Consider the following 23,556-nt stretch of genomic DNA (forward strand, 5'->3'; position numbering starts at 1 on the left):
TGAAATGTTTTCCTCAAAAACCTTCATTTCTTCTCGACTGAAGAAAGACATGGGGGTGAGTAAATTATCAGGAAATTCTAATTTGAAAGTGAACTAATCCTTTAACAATTAAAACCTTTTTATAATGAGTTCTTGCTTTTTCATTCCATAAAGCAAGAATATGAAATGCATGTTATTTTAGTGTCATTATATATACAAGTTGTAGTTTGAAAATGAGAAATTTCCTTGGCAAATTAGCCTTTTCTAGTTAACTATATCTAGTTATCCTTAATTAAAATAGACTTTTAATACACTTGTATACAGATTTAATTCCATTACAGTGGATATGTATGTATTTATATGATCTGAATTGTATAAACAGACTTGTGACAGATTTCCATACATAGAATGTGAGTAAGCTCGTGTAAACAGAGCGTTTCTCAAAGAGGTTATATGTAGAATTCAGAGACCCTGGTTATTAGCAACTCCGATGGCCGGTTGGTGAACTGCAGGCAACAACTTATTGCTCGTGCTCGCACTTGTGCACACGCTCCATCATGACGCGATTTTCCCGGTAAAAACGACCCGAGTCCTTCACATAAAAATCAGTCTACACGCTTTCATAAACAACATAGAAAGTCGGGGAAGGTCTCGTTTTTTAAGTTTCGTTACAAGTTGTTCACACATTGGCAATAAAAAAGCACTAAATATGGATGTTCTTACATATAGCCCTCTAATGTCACAATCTCTCCAGAAAAAAATGAAGAATGACTACAGGGAACACTTTCTACACGGACATCCTGAATATTTTGCTCATGTTTATGACAATACAACTTTCAGATTTAGAAAAGGAGTGCAGCTAATAAAGTTATGTGGTTAATTGGCTTTAAGTGTGAAAGGAACCAATCAAATCTCACTGTCAAAGCTATTTTAATCTGTCGTATTTATTCATTAGTCTTAAAAGTAAATAACAATTGGTATCCATGAAGCTGAAACTTAAAGTATTTACTGACTATAGTTTTATGGGGTTAGATTCCCGCCAAAAGTATTCACGGATCAAAAAATAAGTGTGAATAAAAAATTTAAAAACATGTAAAAATATATAATACAAACTTTAAAAGATAATGCAAAATGGCAAATAATGTGGTCACGGATAAAAATATAATAAGCGTGAATCGAAAAATTAAAAGTGCATTTAAAAAAATAACAAGCGTGAATCAAAACTTTAAACAATGAATTAAAAATGATATTGCACAAATCTTAAACTTGTGTTTGTGTTCTTAAAAGTGGTTTTCCTTGCTTTTATTACTCTATACTTTGTGCTTTCTTACATTTTAATTTTCATTAGATGGTGACGCTTAAGCCCGGCCTAATTTACATAAAAAACTCAAACTGCAACATTTGGAAACGCAAGAGCGGAACATGGAGAAAGCAAAGAGAAAAACATAAGCATAAGCGCAAAAAAAAAAAAGAGTAAAATATGAGCAGAAAAAGTAAGTGAGTATAAAGTACAGAGTACTTTAAGTAATAAAAGCAAAGAAAACAACTTTTAAGAACACAAACACAAGTTTAAGATTTGTGCAATATCATTTTTAATGTGTTTAAAGTTGATTCATGCTTGTTATTTTTTTTTAAATGCGCTTTTAATTTTTCGATCTGTGACCACGTTCTTTGCCATTCTGATCATTTTGCATTATTTTTTTAAGTTTGTGTTATATATTTTTACGTGTTTTTACCTTTTTGATTCACACTTAATATTTTTTGATCCGTGACGCAATGCTTTAGGCTGGAATCTAACCCCATAATAGTTCACTAAAACCACACACACACACAACATTTAAAACAAATAAAATATAAAAAACTTAAACTTATTGTATTTCAGCTAGTTGAAAAAAAGCAGCATTTATTGTAATTTAGTTGAACTTGATGTACTAAAATAAACTAGACATTTAAAAAAAAATGACAAAAATGTTTTCAATTTTTTCAAATTCACTTTAAAATGGAAATATACAAATAAAATCTGATTCAAAATATTAATAAAAACTATAATAGTATCTCAGTGATACTAAAATAACACTGGCTCACATTGATTTTCCTGTAAAGCTGCTTTGAAGAAATTAAATTGCATATTTTATCTGCGTTGTAAAAAGTGCTGTATAAATAAATAAACTTGACAAAGAAGAAGCTGGCTTGTTCGACCACAGCTATATTAATGTTGAAGACTTATTTTACACAAATTATTAGGATATAAAGCTAGAATTTCTCTTTATTTTGCATAATCAGTAGCTCAAATTGTTCAACTAATGGGTCAAGTTTGTAAACAGCCTGAAGTCTTAAAAACAAGCAGACAAAAACATTCAAACGTAAAGAATGATTTAACTTTATTGGACATGAGCAGTCATACAAAGACCCAATATAACCGACCCATCTACAATCAAGAAACATCAGAGTGTGTGTCTGATCTGAACAGCCTCAATGACGGCATGCACAAGGACTGAGGTTCATCCTGTAAATAAATACTGTTCCTGAATGGATTTTCATCCTCTAGTTCAATTAAGTGCTGAATGTAAGAGGAAACCTTGGCACAAAAGAAAAGATGTTCCCAAAGACTTCAGGTCTGCAATCACACTGCCACACCAAAGCTGAACGCAGTAACTACTCCAACATGGAAACTGATTGATTTCATGTCATTTTTTCCATATAATAATCTAAAAGACCATTCAGTCAAACTCAATGACAGTAATATGTACTGCTTTTTGCTTCTGTAGGACAGCGTAGCTACAAATCATTAGTTGCATACACATCAAAACTCCTTTTTTCCCATATAATGAAGTTAAATGTAAACCTCTAAAACATTATGAGGTGCTTTTTTGGCAAGATTTTTTAATTGCGACCCAGATCGACTGATGCAGAATCCGATACACAAAAATAAAGATACATTTGTTACATGTCAGTCAGTCATGGGTGAGTAATTCACTGTTAACAGTCAGTGTAAAAATGAGCCCTCCGAAGTCTAACTGCAACATCAGACGAACCTTCATCCTATAACAGCGACGAGAGGTTCGTGCGTCCGTTATATACTGTCAGTGTTACGGTCAAGTGCAATAATATGTGCCAATCGAAGCGGTCCACGCGTGACCCCTACGTGTAGAAGATGACTTCTGGGATCTGGCCGTCCTCCACGGACGTGCCGTTGTTGTTGCCTGCGGCGTAGCAGAACGTGAAGCAGGTTTTGGTGCCGGTGCCGGACGACTCGTGCGTGACCTTCCTCATGCCTTTAGTGCCGTAGTGTGAGTCTGGACCCTGCGGGAGGAGAGAGAGGAACGTTACAGATATGGACAGATTCACCGCACATCAAGATCATCTTTACGACTTGTTTTGCAAGTTTAAATTGATCAACAGTGACATTTATCTAGATTTCTACTCCAAATAAATTGTTTTTTTGAACTTTCTATTCATCAAAGATCACCTTGTGTGGATGAGGTCAGTGCTTTAAACCGTTTGTTTAAGCAGATTAACTAATAACAAACGACCTCACCTTTAACGTAGCACAGGCTGTGTAATTGACATTGGGCAGAACTTCCACCGGTTCCTTAAACATGACCCTGAACGTGTTGGCCGACCCGTCACAGCTGAAGCCGGTGTCGTTCTGACCCAGAACCGTGTTGCTGTCTGTGTGAATGATCTGAAAGAAATTGTGAAGCAGACATGCATTTACAAACATTACTCTTTTAGAATTATTCTGAAAATGATCATGTGGGTCATGTTTGGAGTGTTAAAATACTTTCCCAAGATATATACTACTGTTATTCCTGTAGATCAGGCCACTAGCAACGCCAAGATCATGGGTTTGATTCCCAGGGAAATACATTAACTGATAAAATATAAACTTTTAATGCAATTTAAGTCACATTTAAGAGTGTGTCAAATGCATAAATGTAAAACTATAAGGATGTCACTGGTTTGACTTCTTGAAGAGTTCAACACTTTCAAACACTGATCTGCTTGTTTGAGTGGTCTGACATGTCAATGTCTGACACAACAATGGTGTGCAAAAAAAAAAGATGTGCAAAAACAACAGCGAAAAACACGTGCAAAGACCGCAAAAGAAAGACGTGAAAAAGAATTAAAGCAAAAAAGTGCAAAAAAAAGACGTGCAAAAAAATGACAGAAAAAAAGACGTGCAAAAAAATGACGGCAAAACAAGACGTGCAAAAAAAATGACAAAAAAAGATGTGCAAAAAAATGACAGAAAAAAGACGTGCAAAAAAATCACGGCAAAAAAATGACGGCAAAACAAGACATACAAAAAAATGACAAAAAAAGATGTGCAAAAAGTGGCAAGCAAAAAAATGACGGAAAAAATTGAGAAAAACTGATAGCAAAAAAACGTGCAAAACTTAATTAAATAATTTAAAACTTAATTAAAAAATATATGTGTCCATATATATATATATATATATATATATATATATATATATATATATATATATATGATTTAATTATTATTATTGAGTTTTAGTTAACTATAATAACAATGCTGTTCAGTTGATCATTACAGATTGTTTTGCACATTTTTTGCTGTAATTTTTGCACAATTTTCTTGCTGTTTTTTTTTGCTATTGTTTTTGCTTGTCATTTTTTTATATATAAAAAAAACACAAAATTACTAGCATATACATTATACACACACACATATATATATAATATATATATATAAATATATACACACACACACACACATATATATATATATATATATATATATATATATATATATATATATATATATATATATATATATATATATATATATATATATATATATATATTGCTGTCAAAACTCTTTTGTTCGTACCTGTATGTTGACCTGGTAGTCTGTCGGTCCGTGTATAGATCCATAAAGCCCAAAACCCACAATAAATATCCTGCGACTTACAGAGAACCTGCAAACACGGTCATTCAGTTAGCTGACATCACACAGGCGGCGACTGTGAATAAACACGTGGGCGTCTCTTCTCGCTCACCGGATGCGGTCGCTGGTCCCGCTGTAGCCCCAGCGGCTCTCCACCTGACCGAAGCGCGTGATGCTGCACTCCTTCCCCCGCAGACAGCAGCGCGGCCGGTCGATGAACTCCACGCGCGGTTTAGGGTTCACCGTGAAGTGCAGGAAGAGACTCACCACCTCTCGGTCCGTCAGAATGGCCGACTGAGCAGGACCTGAGTGAAACACATATGAGCTCCATATTCTCACTGTATCAAACTATATGAGCCATAAAAGCCTGATGTATCAAATATGATACACAAAGATTCTAAATTCCATGATTTGATACGTCAGGCTTTACAGGGTCAATGGCACAAGCGAGACCTGCGGCGAACTCCTCTATAGTCATGAGCGGGAAGCGGATGAGTCCGAGGGCTTTTCCCAGCACGCGTCTCTTGTTCTCCGGCGTGGGCTGCAGCTGCTGCCGGTGGGCTTCAGCCTCTGCCCAGCGGACCGCCGCTCCGAACAAACGCACCTCCCGCACGCCCAGAGTATCTCTCTCCAACACCGCAACCAGTGTGTCTGAGAGAGGGAGTGAAAGACAGACATCTGTGAGGATGTGAGGAAACAACTAGGGTTGTCATCATGCCAGAAACTCATCACTTCCAATATCACAGTAAAACTAATATGCTACTGAACAAACTACATTTAAAATGATATTATTATTATTATTAATATGCACTCATTTGATCAAAAATACAGTAAAATTGTGAATATATAGTAAATTGTAATTTATTCCTGTGATGCAAAGCTGAATTTTCAGCATCATTACTCCAGTCTTCAGTGTCCCATGATCCTTCAGAAATCATTCTAATATGCTGATTTGCTGCTCAAGAAACATTTATGATTTTTATCAATGTATTTAATATATCATACTGACTGCAAACTTTTGAACGGTAGTGAAAATAATTTTAAAACGATGGTGTGTGACCTTTATTTATCAGTCAAGTAGAATAAAACATTGCTTCATGTAGTTATTCAAGTCAACACAAACAAATTCAAGAACAAAAAAATAATTATAAACAATGCGACTAGGATGAAGTATAATAAATACATAAAACTACTTATTATTGGCATGATAATGAGATATATTGATTAGGGGTGGGAATCTTTAGGCACCTTATGATTCTGGGAGTCACGATCCGATTTTTTCTCATTAATTCATTAAATTAGACTTAATAGTTACACTTTAGTGTGGGGAACATATATTCACTATTAACTGTGACTTTTGCCTCAATAAACTCCTTATTTACTGCTGATTAATAGTTAGTAAGGTAGTTGTAGTTGTTAAGTTTAGGTATTGGCTAGGATTAAGGGATGTGGAATAAGGTCATGCAGAATAAGGCATTAAAATGTGCTTTAGAAATAATTATAAACAGCCAATATGCAAGCTAATAAGCAACTAGTAAAAATTGAGAATTGTTTCCCATACTGAAGAGTTACTTACTTAATTAGACTTTAAATCTTAAAATTATCTGTACTTTTATTATTTAACTACTTGTGTAATTATAATTAGTTGCTTTTTAAAATTAATTACAAATTAAAAGTTGAATTCAAAAATAAATAAATAAATAGCTTTTACGTAAGAGGTTATCACAATAAACAAAGAGTGCTCAAGGGCAGTTTGGCTCTTACTGATGACATCACATACAGCGGCAGATGATGTAAACGCTGGAATGCCGATGGGTGAGAATGCATTGTAAGTGTAACATCAAGCATTTCATGCATTTCTCACAGCGCACATATCTTACGCAACAAAACCAGTGATTGCCTTTGTAATTCTTTTCAACCTTTATGAACTTTCTTCAGTTTGAGGGTTTTTGTGTTTGTGTGTGGATTATATGCACAGTTACTTCCTGGTTGTCGTTAAGCCAGCTCGGGCATTTCCAGTGAACTGTTCATTCTGTAGTGGCTGTACATCCACACAAAACCATCAGTGGTTGACTTTTTAATGTTGTATTCATATTTTAATGCAGTTATCACATTTACCTAATTTGCCAATAAACCAGTTTTATTGATTGCAATAAAGACGAAGCTATTGGGACCGTTTAAAAACGCTGTGTCTGTAATTAGACACACACACACATTTTTCTCCAGCACTTCAAATGTTATTTTTAATGTGATGACCACAAACATTACTTGTTCATTCTTCTGAGATTGTCCTCATTGTAAAACCAAACGTTTAAAAATGTAGGAAATTCAACATTTGATAGAAAACACTTTTTTAAAAATAAAAAAGACAATAATCACCACTTTAACCAGCAGGTGGCGGCAAAGTAGCATTTATTTGCGCATATATCAGCCATTTCACGTAATAATTCTTCACTTAGTTTCACTTTTGAATAAATATTAAACATTATAACATAAATATGTTTAAAAATAGATTGTCAATGTGAAGTATGAAATACTCAAATCTCATGAAAAACAATAACTTTTAATATGAATGAACTGCACAGAAAGCGAGTGCCGCACTTTCCCTTTATAATCACTGAAGCTGTCTGTCAATGCAGCGCAAGATCAATGATTTCAGCACACTTTTATTCAATGAATCTAACTAAAGTGCACAATAAATATTTAATTTTTGACACTTTTTTCACACAAAAGTGTGAAAACTGATGGTCGAATTGAATTTAGTCGAGGAGAAACACTGAGGTACGTCTTTATTTATTTATTTATTATGACATCTTACATTTGAATAACTAAATTAATGCCATGCCTGACTATTTAAGTGACTATATTCTGATTATAAACTAAGTATTACACTACTGATGCTCAACACACCAGCACATGACATCTCACCGGAAGATTTCGAGTTTGGCTTATATTAATGCGGAAGTCCATTGAAAGTCCATTGAAAGTAAGCAGACTATGGCTGTTTCTAAAGCACAAATAGTGCCATTGCACATCGATCCAGAATCGTTGAAGAGAGAAACACAATCAATTTTTCCTCCCACCCCTAATATTGATACTTATTCAGTCAGGCCTGTAACGTGGTATAACGTGGATCTGACTCCATGATACATTACCAATATCAATATCTGTGAATCCTTCCGCAGCCAGAGCGTCTCCTGTGTTTTTGTCGATGTTCTCCAGGCACAGACTGGCCAGCTGCGGCTCATCGAACAGTCTCGCCTTAACACAGACAACACAATCAGAACCACAGGAACCAGGAGTGGAAACATCACAAACACGTGACCGAGACGCACCTGTGTGAGCAGCATGAACGCGTTGTCTGCTCGTAGGTTCTTCTTGAGGAACTCCACACAGTGGGCCTCCAGGGCCGGGACGGCGTATTTCTTAGCGGTGTAGAGAGTCGTCATCACCGTCTCTGGGCCAATTTGAACTTCATCAGAGTATAGGAACCTGGGGAAAAGGTCATTGTCTACATCTTTCTGGAATATATATCCATGCATATTGAGAAAAATGATCATACTTGAGCAATGACAGGAACGCTGCAGCTTCTACATCAGGAAGCTCGATCTCTGTGGATGTGGTGGCCATGCCTCCGTTAAACATGGCATCAAATACTGCGCTGCCAGCTGCCAGAACAAACCTGGAATGGTAACAATAATATTATAAATATTACATTTATAATACTGTAAATTAAGAGTTCAGATGCAAAAGCCTCTAAGTGCCGTCTGAAATTTTCTTCTAAAATAAGCATTTTTATCAAGCTTGTATGTTTATGTTCAGTTATTTCACTTTAATGGCAATAAAAAGGACCTATTAATTGCCATTTAAGTGGAATTACTGAACCTAAACATAAGAGCTTGATAAAATAAAGCTTATTTTAAAAGAAAATTTCAGATGGCACTTATAGACTTTTGCATTTGAAGTCTTCAAATATATTTAATAAATAATATTAATCCCCCTGAATTAAAGTGAATTACAAATACTACCATTGTGTAAACATTTGCACTTAAAAAGGTACAATATGTAATAATTCTGTCCGCTAGAGGTCGCTAGAGGCCTATTCAAAACAAAGGCATAGCTTGATGACACCAAGTTTTAGAGCGGAATCTTGGGACATGTGGTCTCCACCTCACGGACGGTGCAAAAGAATAGGGAATGGAGTCGGGAAGAAATCATGTTCATGGATGTGATTATTAACGTTACTGTAGTGTGAAGCAGAGCAGGAGCGAGTGTTGTGGAGCTGAACGAGGAGCTGGAGCGATTGATCAACACACGCCTCACGAGCAGCGGGACTTTTATTATGACACAGTCGCCGACGCCGCTTCCGCTTTTCCGGTCATGAGTATGAGGTAACGCAGCTCTGTTTATCATATTAGATACATTTGAGAGTGTTGAAAATGATGTTATAACGTTACTCTGAGCGTTCGCTCGGCGGCTGCTGTGAGACACTGTTACACACTGCAGTAAGATAGATCCATTTTACAATATCATATTAAATGCTGGATGATTGTGTTGATGAATGGCATGCAATTAATTTTAAAACGTATTGTATGATGGAGAAAATGCTGTATTACTTTTACTGAAAATAAAGCTGCATCTGATTATGCTATGTTAGCTACTTCACAAAATAGTGTTTTTCTCTGAGGCATGGTAAAGCATGAGACTCACAAAACATCAAGAAAGTTAGAATTAAACAATAAGACTAAACGTGTTGAGCTATATAACAATAATTAGTTTTCTGTCTATAAATATATCAAAACAGATGTTCCCTTGTCTATTAAAACATGTAAATATTAAAGCATCTTTGGTGTTGCCATGGTTTCTACAAAATAAAAGCCGAGGGTAACGCGGGTATGACGCAATCGACAGGCGACTCCACACACGTCCCAGAGCCTTGGTTAAAATGGCAATTTTCTCACGATTTACAAATAGTTGCAAACATTTGGGATATTGTAAGTACTCAAGTGAACAAAATATATATCACTGGCGTAAGTTAGTGTTTTTTGGATATTTTTCTGCAAAAATATTACATATTGCACCTTTAATTTAATATACATTTATTTTTTTCTGATTTCAAAGAATATTTTAATGAGAAATACAGACAAACTCTGTGATGAAAATGTCACGATTCAAAAAATATTTTAATAGTCTGTTTTTCTCCTTTTTCTGTTCCACGGATAAACAACATGAGGGTGAGTAAATGATGACAGAACTTTACTTTAGTTAATCACCTGTGTGCAGGTATCCGCTGGACTCCCATTCCTTTCCCCACTAGAAAGTGAACATCACTCAGTACTTCATTATTGAACAAAAACGCAAATCTCTCTTTAACGGTGCTTTTCGTCGCTTGCCAGTTATAAACAGGCTCCCGGTACACGAGCACGGCAGCTGCGGCCGGGGCAGCGGACAGAGACGAGTGTGTGGCGGCCGCCGGTGTCATTACTGCGTTAGACGGGCTTCCTGTCATATTAGAGGCGGCCGGAGCCATCGCCCCGCCCAGCGGCCCCATCACCGCCGCGGCAGCCGGGAGAGAGTTCATCAGATTCGGCGGAGGTCCAGAGGCAACACCGGGGCTTTCCAATCCCGCGGGCCCCGTTTGAGGGTTTGAGCGTCTCGTTACGCCATGAGAGCCTCCGCCGCCTCCAACGGATCCTCCGTGACTCGCAGCCAAGGCGTAAGGACTGTTGCTCGGTTGACTGTTACCCAAAGGTCCGTGTCCGGAGAAATTTAAACACGGAACCCGACCGCTATTGTCTCCAGTAGCCATCTTGGACTGGGGCGCGCACCCGCTGAATGAGTAAACAAATCACGCGCAGCCAGTATCCTGTCATCTCACGCGCACAACATCCGGTCTTAAAGGGATAGTTCACCCAAAAATGAAAATGAAATTAAAAAATGACAAATTTACTCACCCTTAAGTTGTTCTAAAACTGTAAGTTTCTTTGTTCTGCTGAACACAAAAGAAGATATTTTGAAGAATGTTGGTAATCAAACGGTTTCTGGTCCCTCCCAATTGACTACCATAGGCATACTATTAAAAACAAAATAACGACTTATATAGTGATGGACGATTTCAAAACACTGCTTCGGAGCGTTATGAATCAGCGGTTCGGAGCGCCAGAATCACGTGATTTCAGCAGTTTGGCTGTTTGACACGCGATCCGAATCATGATTCGACACAAAAGATTCATAACGCTCCGAAGCTTCATGAAGCAGTGTTTTGATATCGACCATCACTAAATAAGCCGTTATTTTGTTAAGTCGTGTATTCTGGTCACTTTATAATATTAATATCACATAAACTGATTTAAATGTTTTAGTACATTATGGATCTTGAGAGAGGAAATATTGCTGGCTATGCAGGCCTCACTGAGCCATCGGATTTCAACTAAAATATCTTAATTTGTGTTCTGAACCCTTTAAGTAATCAAATTACTTTCCCCAAGTAACTAGTAAAGTAACGTTTATATTTACAGCAAAATATCAGAGTTACTCTTTCAAAAGAGTAACGCAAGTTACTTTGTTTTCCCATTTATTGACTGACACCTCTCCTGTCCCCATGTTTAGAGAAATCAAAGGTAAAGACTGGTTGATACTTCTATGTCAAACCTACGCCGTAGCTATAGCTACATGTCGTAGGCTGTGTAGCATGTGTAGCCTACGATGTAGCGTCTCACCATGGCAAATGTTTTTCTTAATTGGTTTTCCCTGAAGAGATACTACGCTGTTTTTGAAAACGAAACTAAGTGTGATGCACGTTCATTACGTCTTACCGTGAAATGAGAGTTTGTGTCTTTAATCAAAACATTCATGATTTATCTCTCATCCACCCGCGACCCACCCACGATTAATTGAATGTTATTTTTTATTACCCGACACGTGGATTATCCACAGTGCCCGCGGATATAACCGCAATCCGTGCATCACTACCGTACAGCTCTGACAAGCTCTGACAAGGTCCATGCATCGATGGTTATTCAAAGAACAAAGAAACACACACACACACACACATATATATATATATATATATATATATATATATATATATATATATATATATATATATATATATATATATATTAGTGCTGGGTCAAATTCAGCGGACAGACGGACACAAACACACTGTATTTTTATATTTATTTTAACAAATGACAACCACACTAAGCCTTTATAAAACCGTTATGAAGAAAATTTATAAAATGGTTACATTTTAAGTGATACTGAAAGTTTATATTTTGGTGTCATCCGTTTTTCTGCATGTGCTTTATTTGTAAATAGAATTTGGTATCTTTAATATCAGTCTAAGTGCATTAAGCATTTTCTTGAGATGACATGAGAGGAAACCGTTTAAGATATAAATGTGTTGCATTCATATTTTGGGCTCATTTGTTTATCTCCACACAGTATGCTTTAATAAACATGTACAGAATTGTTGGTCACATGAAGCGTTTTGTTAAGCATTTGAATGTCCCCGTCATTCACGAGCGCAGTGAGAGTCAGACTCGCAAAGGTAATGTTAATTATTAAACCAAACGAAATCAAAACGTTCAAAAACACTTAGCAATGTGATTCTTTTATTGAGTGATAAGCAGTGGGTACCTTTTTCCATCTTTCTGTCCGCACCAGATATTTTCTTTTTCGCGCTGTAGCTCTCTTAGGCGCAACAACTGCTTTCATTGGTTGAGACGCGTGATGACGCTCATCCCAAGCAGCCAGTAGCCTATTGATAAACATCCCGCCCCTCCTGTGACCCATGGTTTGTGTTGTATTCGGTTGTATCATTACAGTCTATCTATGTGTATTCAAACCGATTCAAACGCAGTGAGCAACGGACTTTCAAAATAAAAAGTACGTTAACGCGCGATAAACTAATTGTCGGCGTTAATTAATTAATGCGTTAACGCGATAAAAACGCGTTAACTTGCCCAGCCCTAATATATATATTTGATTAAACATGACTAATAACAGACTATAGAATAACACAAGACGCATCACTCCTATTATTATGAATGGGAGAAAGTGTAATGCGCAATATGGCGGAATAAGTCCCGCCTTCTAAATAAGAGCTAATCACTGATTGGTAAAGTCATCGCATCACTGCAGCGGCCAAGCTCCGGTTCCTATAGAAACAGTCAGACGCGCGCCTCCGAAATGAGGCACAAGAGGCGTGCATTTAGGACTGCACATGCGCATTAGCTTGATCTAGCCTGAAAAATACAGTTTTTTTGTCATGATTCAAGCGTTTAGAAACAGTATTTATGAGACCGTTATTGTCAGATTTCATTGGTGATTTCAAATATGAAATTTAATCGAAAGCTTGGCAAACAGCTTTGGAGAATTTGAAGTTTCCCCATTCAAAGAGATAGGAGCTGCACTCGAATGCCTGAGAGGTGTTTCAAAGATGGCCGCCGAGTGAAATGACTCATATCTTATAAGGGACTTTGCTAATAAACACACAACTACGACAATGGTGTATATATCTATGTCCATTGTGAGATCTAGTGTTCCAAATGAAAGGTGTTTAGCTTAAAGCGTTAGTTCACCCAAAAATGAAAACCCTCATGGCATTCCACACCCGTAAGACCTGCGGAACACAAATTAAGATATTTTTGATGAAATCCGATGGCTCAGTGAGGCCTGCAGTGTGTTGAATCATGATTTGGATCTAACCGCTGATTCATAACGCTCTGAAGCTTCATGAAGCAGTGTTTTGAAATCGGCCATCACTAAATAAATTGTTAAATTTTTTTTTCACCGCACCAAAAATATTCTCGTGGCTTTATAATATTAAATATTGAACCACTGTACTCACATGAACTGATTTAAATATGTTTTTAGCACATTAATGGATCTTGAGAGAGGAAATGTCATTGCTGGCTATGCAGGCTTCACTGAGCCATCGGATTTCATCAAAAATATCTTAATTTGCGTTCCGAAGATTAACGAAGCCGAAGGTCTTACGGGTGTGAAACGACATGAGGGCGAGTAATAAATGACAGAGTTTTCATTTTTGGGTGAACTAACCCTTTAACACGATGTCAGATTAAAACTGTTGAGAATGTCATGACGCCCCCATTCGGATGACAGGGGAAGCGCTCCGATGACGTCACGCTTTGAAAAGCTGCAGCAGTGTTATCTGCGTAAAATAAAATTGTTTGTGAGACATGCGGTTACGAACCCAAATATAGTGCTTATCCTGCATTTTACATGTATCCATTAAGCATTAAGCAAATCCTGACTATACTAATATATATATATATATATATATATATATATATATATATATATATATATATATATATATATATATTTTATAATTCTCGTTTTAATGTTAATGTAAACGCCTCTCATATATCTGACATGCTCAGCCGGGTTCCATCAAAATGATACAGATTTATTGTGTGCTTGAATGCATCTGCCTGTTATATAATTTGTGCACGTAGGCGCAGCTCTGCATGCGGATGTGCGGGAGTCCCTCGTGCGCGCGCGGGACAGAGAAACTCCAGCGCGTGGTGTGATGCTCGTCTGCTTCTCATCACCGTGACGTCACGCTGCGAGCTGTCCGCGCGGCGCTGGTGCTGAAGCAAGATGGCAGTGCGCTAAACGGCCGATAAACTGAGAGGAAAGTGCTTTGCATGAAGATTTTCTCTGAGTTAGTCTGTTTATTTATGCGTTTGTTTCACAAAAGGTGTAGTCATGGCTGTGTGTTGAGTGAAGGCGGCTGAATCAAATCACAGCACGTAAACGGACTGTCCCGTTCCGGAGGAGGTCGACGCGGCGCGATGTCTCTGCTGTGCGTTGGGGGTGAGTGACAGTCTTATTTTTGCCCTTTGTTGGGACAGAATTGTCTCTGACAAATTAATCCTGAGTGCTTTTTCAAAAAGTACCATAATACAGTATCAAAAGATTGAATCATCATCATGTTCATAGTCTACTTCACATGGTATTTGCTTTTTACAAATAAGTATCATGGCATTTTGACATGTACCATATAAATGCATGGTATCTTTCATGAATAAGTACTGTTGCAATACAGGACTTTGATATGCATCATATCTTTACATGGTAAGTGCATGAATACCATGGTACTATTATGGTGCATGTCCAAAAAATGTCACTGTTTTGTAAGGGATTGTTGCCACATAGTGTTTTACCATGGTGCATATATAAAAAAAGCTTCTTTCACCCCCCCCCCCCTAAGATTCATTCATCAGATCACCTGTTAATTAACTAGTCAATGTGAATATTAGAATTTAACACAGAGTATATTACAATGTTGTATTATTTTAAGGATACGATATGTTGAAACGTGTTATTATAAAGGGGTTTGCTCATATTGTGGGAAATCTCTAGAGCGGTGTGTGAAATGAGCTCGTGAGGGAATCCTGTGCGTGTGTGTGGGTGTGTGAGCTTGATGAAATGACATTTCCCGTAAAGATCATTCTGGTCACGCTCTGTACGGTGCAAACCGGTGGAATTGTTCAGGGCGTCATGTTCACCCACATTAGCTATGGGGAAAACAGGTTTGATTGTCAGCGCCTCAAAATAACAATCACATAGACATCATTTCTGTTCATGCTCTGAAAGCAATATTTGTTCTGTAATGCATAATAGTCATAGAGATTCTTGGGCATCCAATGTACTATAAAAAAATGAAATAGCTGATTTTGCTCTGATGCAGTGACACGTGGCAGAGTCATTCTTCTTCTGTGCTGCACCAGTATATAACACACACACACACACACACACACACATACACACACGCTTAGTGCTGGTCATTATGAGCATCTCACTAAACCTGACAAGATCATGCCTGGATCATATTTTATGACAAAATCAAAGAAACACTATAATTCAAATATTTTTTAATATATGCATATATGCAGTCAAACCAAAATGTATTGATAATTTCATTCATTAATACAGTTTATTCTCTAAAATTAAAAAAATGGTAATAAAATATGACAAGATTTCAGAGTTAAACTGTGTCAGAAAATATTCATCTTAAATATGTCAGAAAACACTTAAGCAAAACATGGTCAGGTCGAAGTGTCTGAATAATTTTTGGTTCCAAATTTTTTATCAATTTTACTGGTAGTCCACTGTATGAAGAATTTTCGGGTATAATATGTCACAGTTTACTTTATTTTGCTATCCTCATTTACATAAATGAACTATAGTGTCCTGAACTATATCAAAAATATCAAACATGTCAAATTTTTGATGAATAATTTTTGGTTTGACTGTATATATGTATAAATTAAATTAAATATAAAGTGTTAAACATCAAAGAAACACAAACATCAATATATATACATATATATATATATATATTCTGTATACACACACACATATATATATATATATATATATATGTATATATATATATATATAGCTTATTTAGATTTTTGTGACACATTCAATGAAAAAGTTAATGTAAAAAATTATATATATTGTGTATTAACATAAATTTTATGTTTTTATTTTTTTTTTGCATTATGGTATGTATGCATGTTTGTGTGTGTGTGTGTGTATGTTGGATAAGTTAATCTAAAAAAGTAATTAATTACATCTTCAACAGTGTAATTAGATTACTGTACTAATTCTCTCTTTAAGAAGTATTGCATTACTTACTAATTACTTTCTAAATCTCATATCAACCTCGACCAGTTGAATAAAACAAGGATTGATATGAAACGGCTCTTTTAATTCTTTCGAATAAATAATGTAAAATTGCATAAATTATTCTTGAACTGACCAAAGTATTTAAATTTACAATACATAATAATATTAAATCCACTATTGTTTTATATATATTTGTTCTATAGTCTCTAAAGTATTTAATGCATTTACATCAGAAGTAACTGTAATTAAATTACAGAAAAATTAAGAGTAATCCCTTACTTTACTTTAAATTTACTTTAACAGTAATTAATTACTTAGTAACGCATTACACCCAACACTGAATGAATAAAGTGTATGTATAAAAAAAATACAATTTACAATAAGGTCTCATTTGTTAACATTATTTATTTAACATGAACAATGAGCAATACATTTGTTACAGTTTTTTTAATGTTATTTGATTAAATTTCAATTGTTCATTGTTTGTTCATGTTAGTTCACAGTGCATATGGTAACAAATACAACTTTTGATTTTAATAATGTATTAGTAAATGTTGAAATTAACATTAACTAGGCTTAATAAATGCTGTAGAAGTATTGTTTATTCTTAATTCATGTTAACTACTAAATAACTATATAGTATCATAGTAGTATTTGTATTGCCTTAAATGATTAAAAGATTATTTTGTCCATCCAGGACTATTCTTATTATTTGTATTATGATGAGATTTTTTTGTAATGGAAAAAAAAATCACAATATGTCCAATCCCCCCTTTTTTAGGATGAATTATGCCTGGGAAATTGCTAGATTTACGCTCAAACACAATATTAAGACTCTGACAGCAGCTTCCTTCTGAAGTCAAGTCCCTCGTCTGGGAATTGTCTCAGTCCACTCTCTCTTTCCTGCGCTGTAAATCAGGAGCTTTGATTTAGAGGAAGTCCAAGAGTAAAGGCACAGCGACTGCTCGGGAAAAGGGTCATAGGTTTATTGCTCAGAGAGACAACTGAAGCTCTTATTCTTGATGTGCTGTTTGTCATGACAGAGGTGTTGGATCAATGTTCATTACAGGAGAGAGTGTGGAGCATAAAGGGTCATGTCTAAATTAAGCTCTTAAGATAGCATGTGTTTGGTATTGTCAGGCGCTCCATTAGACACATTTGCATATATAACCTTTAACAGTTTGCATAATGAATTCTAAACATCCTATATGAATGCTTTACATAATAGCTCACTGTGTGATATAACTCTTATGATGTTTGGTGGGGTTGTCATCCCTCTACGGATGCTGAATGTAGGAGTGTTTTCACACTTATGTAATATTGAAAACGCTTTCGCATGGGCGGATAACATCCCACCACCTGTTTTCAGCCAAACTTCTCAGGAAAAAGCAAAGTGTTGACAGTTAGTAATGTGTTTCTATGTGTATGAGGAGTTTTATTGCTCACAAATAATGTCTAAACGCTTTTTAAGATACTTGGCCAAAATGAAAGAAAAATCACTTTAATTTCTCAACTTAGATTGCAATGATGAAGAGAAAATGAAGTCTCTTGTTTTCATATGTTGCTTGTTAGAAAACGACCATGCAATCTCACATTTGTTTCAGAAGAAATCTTAATAATGTCTTAAACGGTGTTCAGATTAGCCAAGATCTCAAAGTCTGCATTTAAAAGTCTGAAATCTCAAACATTTCTCATTGAATTCTCAAATTATTCGCACTGCAGTGAAGTCCATATACATTTTAAAGCTCTATACTCTTATTGTATTGTAGCAAATTAGCTCAAAGGGCAAATATTAATAATTAATCATAACTTTTGATTAATTATGAATATTTGGATCAGTTAATCTGATTAACTTGATGTAGCTAAATTAATATTGCAATCAATTAATCAGTTCATCCAGGGAATGCTCAGTATTGCGCGTTCAGTTAATGATAGGCTAAGGCCCGCTGGCATGCTGACGTGATTGGTTACAAGGTAGTTTGTGACGTCACAAACACCAGCGACTTTAAAATGCGTTTTTTAGACTATCTTTGGTTTACTGCAGTTTTGAAGAGAAAATACTCAGCAATGGTGTTAACTTATGAATTTGCACATGGTTTGCCTTAAAGCATGTTAAAAACACCAGATAGACTTATGAACAACATTAAGAACTTGATTTTCACCACACGGGAATTTTAACTAAATCACGAACACAAACTAATCTAAACAAACACGTTCACACAATCACACATGAAAGTGAAACTGGAAATGAAGTTATGAAAAGAGTCATTTAACCACATGAAAAGGACCATCAGTCCCACCTAAGTATCTAGTATGCAAAAACAGTATATGACAAAAGTAGCATGTCCGAATACATTGGCTGCATCCGAAATCGAACACTTCTCTAGTATATAGTATGCGAAAAACAGTATGTGATAAAAGTAGCATGTCCGAATACATTGGCTGCATCCAAAATTGAATTCTTCTCTAGTATATAGTATTCAAAAACAGTATGTGACAAAAGTAGCATGTCCAAATACATTGGCTGCATCCAAAATTGAATTCTTCTCTAGTATATAGTATGCGAAAAACAGTATGTGATAAAAGTAGCATGTCCGAATACATTGGCTGCATCCAAAATTGAATTCTTCTCTAGTATATAGTATTCAAAAACAGTATGTGACAAAAGTAGCATGTCCAAATACATTGGCTGCATCCAAAATTGAACACTTCTCTAGTATATAGTATGTGAAAAACAGTATGTGACAAAAGTAGCATGTCCAAATACATTGGCTGCATCCAAAATTGAACACTTCTCTAGTATATAGTATGCGAAAAACAGTATGTGACAAAAGTAGCATGCCCAAATACATTGGCTGCATCCGAAATCGAACACTTCTCTAGTATATAGTATGCGAAAAACAGTATGTGATAAAAGTAGCATGTCCGAATACATTGGCTGCATCCAAAATTGAATTCTTCTCTAGTATATAGTATTCAAAAACAGTATGTGACAAAAGTAGCATGTCCAAATACATTGGCTGCATCCAAAATTGAACACTTCTCTAGTATATAGTATGTGAAAAACAGTATGTGACAAAAGTAGCATGCCCAAATACATTGGCTGCATCAGAAATCGAACACTTCTCTAGTATATAGTATGCGAAAAACAGTATGTGATAAAAGTAGCATGTCCGAATACATTGGCTGCATCCAAAATTGAATTCTTCTCTAGTATATAGTATTCAAAAACAGTATGTGACAAAAGTAGCATGTCCAAATACATTGGCTGCATCCAAAATTGAACACTTCTCTAGTATATAGTATGTGAAAAACAGTATGTGACAAAAGTAGCATGTCCAAATACATTGGCTGCATCCAAAATTGAACACTTCTCTAGTATATAGTATGCGAAAAACAGTATGTGACAAAAGTAGCATGTCCGAATACATTGGCTGCATCCAAAATTGAACACTTCTCTAGTATATAGTATGCGAAAAACAGTATGTGACAAAAGTAGCATGTCCAAATACATTGGCTGCATCCAAAATTGAACACTTCTCTAGTATATAGTATGCAAAAACAGTATATGACAAAAGTTGTATGTCCGAATACATGGGCTGCATCCGAAATCGAACACTTCTCTAGTATATAGTATGCAAAAAACAGTATGTGACAAAAGTAGCATGTCCAAATACATTGGCTGCATCCGAAATCGAACACTTCTCTAGTATATAGTATGCGAAAAACAGAATGTGACAAAAGTAGCTTGTCCAAATACATTGGCTGCATCCAAAATTGAACACTTCTCTATTATATAGTATGCGAAAAACAGTATGTGACAAAAGTAGCATGTCCAAATACATTGGCTGCATCCAAAATTTAACACTTCTCTATTATATAGTATGCGAAAAACAGTATGTGACAAAAGTAGCATGTCCAAATACATTGGCTGCATCCAAAATTTAACACTTCTCTAGTATATAGTATGCAAAAAACAGTATGTGACAAAAGTAGCATGTCCAAATACATTGGCTGCATCCGAAATCGAACACTTCTCTAGTATATAGTATGCAAAAACAGTATGTGGCAAAAGTAGTATGTCCGAATACATTGGCTGCATCCGAAATTGAACACTTCTCTAGTATATAGTATGCAAAAACAGTATGTGACAAAAGTAGCATGTCCAAATACATTGGCTGCATCCGAAATTGAACACTTCTCTAGTATATAGTATGCAAAAACAGTATGTGACAAAAGTTGTATGTCCGAATACATTGGCTGCATCCGAAATCGAATACTTCCCTAGTATATAGTATGTGAAAAACAGTATGTGACAAAAGTAGCATGTCTGAATACATGGGCTGCATCCAAAATCGAACACTTCTCTAGTATATAGTATGCGAAAAACAGTATGTGACAAAAGTAGCATGTCCAAATACATTGGCTGCATCCAAAATCGAACACTTCTCTAGTATATAGTATGCGAAAAACAGTATGTGACAAAAGTAGCATGTCCAAATACATTGGTTGCATCCAAAATTGAACAATTCTCTAGTATATAGTATGCAAAAAGCAGTATGTGACAAAAGTTGTATGTCCGAATACATTGGCTGCATCCGAAATCGAATACTTCTCTAGTATATAGTATGCAAAAACAGTATGTGACAAAAGTTGTATGTCCGAATACATTGGCTGCATCCGAAATTGAATTCTTCTCTAGTATATAGTATTCAAAAACAGTATGTGACAAAAGTAGCATGTCCAAATACATTGGCTGCATCCGAAATTGAACACTTCTCTAGTATATAGTATGCAAAAACAGTATGTGACAAAAGTTGTATGTCCGAATACATTGGCTGCATCCGAAATCGAATACTTCCCTAGTATATAGTATGTGAAAAACAGTATGTGACAAAAGTAGCATGTCTGAATACATGGGCTGCATCCAAAATCGAACACTTCTCTAGTATATAGTATGCGAAAAACAGTATGTGACAAAAGTAGCATGTCCAAATACATTGGCTGCATCCAAAATCGAACACTTCTCTAGTATATAGTATGCGAAAAACAGTATGTGACAAAAGTAGCATGTCCAAATACATTGGTTGCATCCAAAATTGAACAATTCTCTAGTATATAGTATGCAAAAAGCAGTATGTGACAAAAGTTGTATGTCCGAATACATTGGCTGCATCCGAAATCGAATACTTCTCTAGTATATAGTATGCAAAAACAGTATGTGACAAAAGTTGTATGTCCGAATACATTGGCTGCATCCGAAATTGAATTCTTCTCTAGTATATAGTATTCAAAAACAGTATGTGACAAAAGTAGCATGTCCGAATACATTGGCTGCATCCGAAATCGAACACTTCTCTAGTATATAGTATGCAAAAAATGGTATGTGACAAAAGTAGCATGTCCGAATACATTGGCTGCATCCGAAATCGAACACTTCTCTAGTATATAGTATGCAAAAACAATATGTGGCAAAAGTAGTATGTCCAAATACATTGGCTGCATCCGAAATCGAACACTTCTCTAGTATATAGTATGCAAAAACAGTATGTGACAAAAGTTGTATGTCCGAATACATTGGCTGCATCCGAAATCGAATACTTCTCTAGTATATAGTATGCAAAAACAGTATGTGACAAAAGTTGTATGTCCGAATACATTGGCTGCATCCGAAATCGAATTCTTCTCTAGTATATAGTATGTGAAAAACAGTATGTGACAAAAGTAGCATGTCCAAATACATTGGCTGCATCCAAAATTGAACACTTCTCTAGTATATAGTATGCAAAAACGGTATGTGACAAAAGTTGTATGTCCGAATACATTGGCTGCATCCGAAATCGAACACTTCTCTAGTATATAGTATGCAAAAACAGTATGTGACAAAAGTTGTATGTCCGAATACATTGGCTGCATCCGAAATCGAATTCTTCTCTAGTATATAGTATGCAAAAAACAGTATGTGACAAAAGTAGCATGTCCAAATGCATTGGCTGCATCCAAAATTGAACACTTCTCTATTATATAGTATGCAAAAAACGGTATGTGACAAAAGTAGCATGTCCAAATACATTGGCTGCATCCGAAATCGAATACTTCCCTAGTATATAGTATGCAAAAACAGTATGTGACAAAAGTTATATGTCCGAATACATTGGCTGCATCCAAAATCGAACACTTCTCTACTATATAGTATGCGAAAAACAGTATGTGACAAAAATGTTTATGTCCAAATACATTACCAGATAAACCATAAATATAATGAATAATTTGTGTCTGATTGGTCCACCCGTTACAGTAAAAATCTTCACATTTACTGATGATGTTTTGATGTTTATGAGGAGTTTTATTGCTCATAAATGATGTCCGAATGCTTTTTAAGACATTTATACACTTACTTCATGACAATTGTGACTCATTTGTGTTTTAGGAGAAACATCTGAATCAATGTTATAAAAGAGCGACATCTGAGCAATAGCATCTTCCTCTGGCCATGAATGTAAAACCCATTCAAGAGGCCCATTAGATTTCAGAGTGAATGTTTTGATTTTTGCACACATTATTTCTCAGTGTGTTCAGCTGAACCTCATTATATGAGAACATTTTCAAGCGTTCTTGCATTTTCAAATGCACTCGCACTTATATACTAGACATGTTCACTGAACAGCAGAACTGCATCTGAATTGTTTTTAACTCCTTTGCTTCATTTCCTTTCACAGTAAGCTGGTTGTTTTCCCCTCGGCTGAGCTCTCGAATAAATACAGGGCATTTACAAAGTTCACACAGCTAATATAACCCTCAAATGTGTTGTTTGTGGGCACCAGATCCAGCTCTGAATTATTTATATTGCCAGTGATTTATGATTTTGAGCTATTATTAAGCACTAGTTTCCTGGGTTCTGCGATCCAGCGTCCTCTTCATGGGCTAATGCTACACTGCTGTACTGATATATTAGAGTGAGGTCTGTGTTTATGAATTATACAGACTGCAAGTGT

At 35.8% G+C, this 23,556-nt stretch overlaps 1 protein-coding gene across 1 annotated transcript; it reads right to left on the minus strand.

Moving 5' to 3' along the window:
• Nucleotides 1-2,457: 2,457 nt before the first annotated feature.
• Nucleotides 2,458-10,719, minus strand: LOC137003314 (BTB/POZ domain-containing protein 2). Its single transcript, XM_067363423.1, has 9 exons — nt 10,168-10,719; nt 8,457-8,576; nt 8,230-8,386; nt 8,050-8,155; nt 5,348-5,545; nt 5,007-5,199; nt 4,838-4,925; nt 3,518-3,664; nt 2,458-3,282 (listed from the first exon to the last, which is right to left on the minus strand). Exons 1-9 carry the CDS (start codon nt 10,701-10,703, stop codon nt 3,121-3,123), a joined length of 1,707 nt encoding a protein of 568 aa, XP_067219524.1. The 5' UTR covers nt 10,704-10,719; the 3' UTR covers nt 2,458-3,120.
• Nucleotides 10,720-23,556: the final 12,837 nt, after the last annotated feature.

The sequence above is a fragment of the Chanodichthys erythropterus genome, chromosome 16 (assembly GCF_024489055.1).
Source record: "Chanodichthys erythropterus isolate Z2021 chromosome 16, ASM2448905v1, whole genome shotgun sequence".
Taxonomy (NCBI): Eukaryota; Metazoa; Chordata; class Actinopteri; order Cypriniformes; family Xenocyprididae; genus Chanodichthys; species Chanodichthys erythropterus.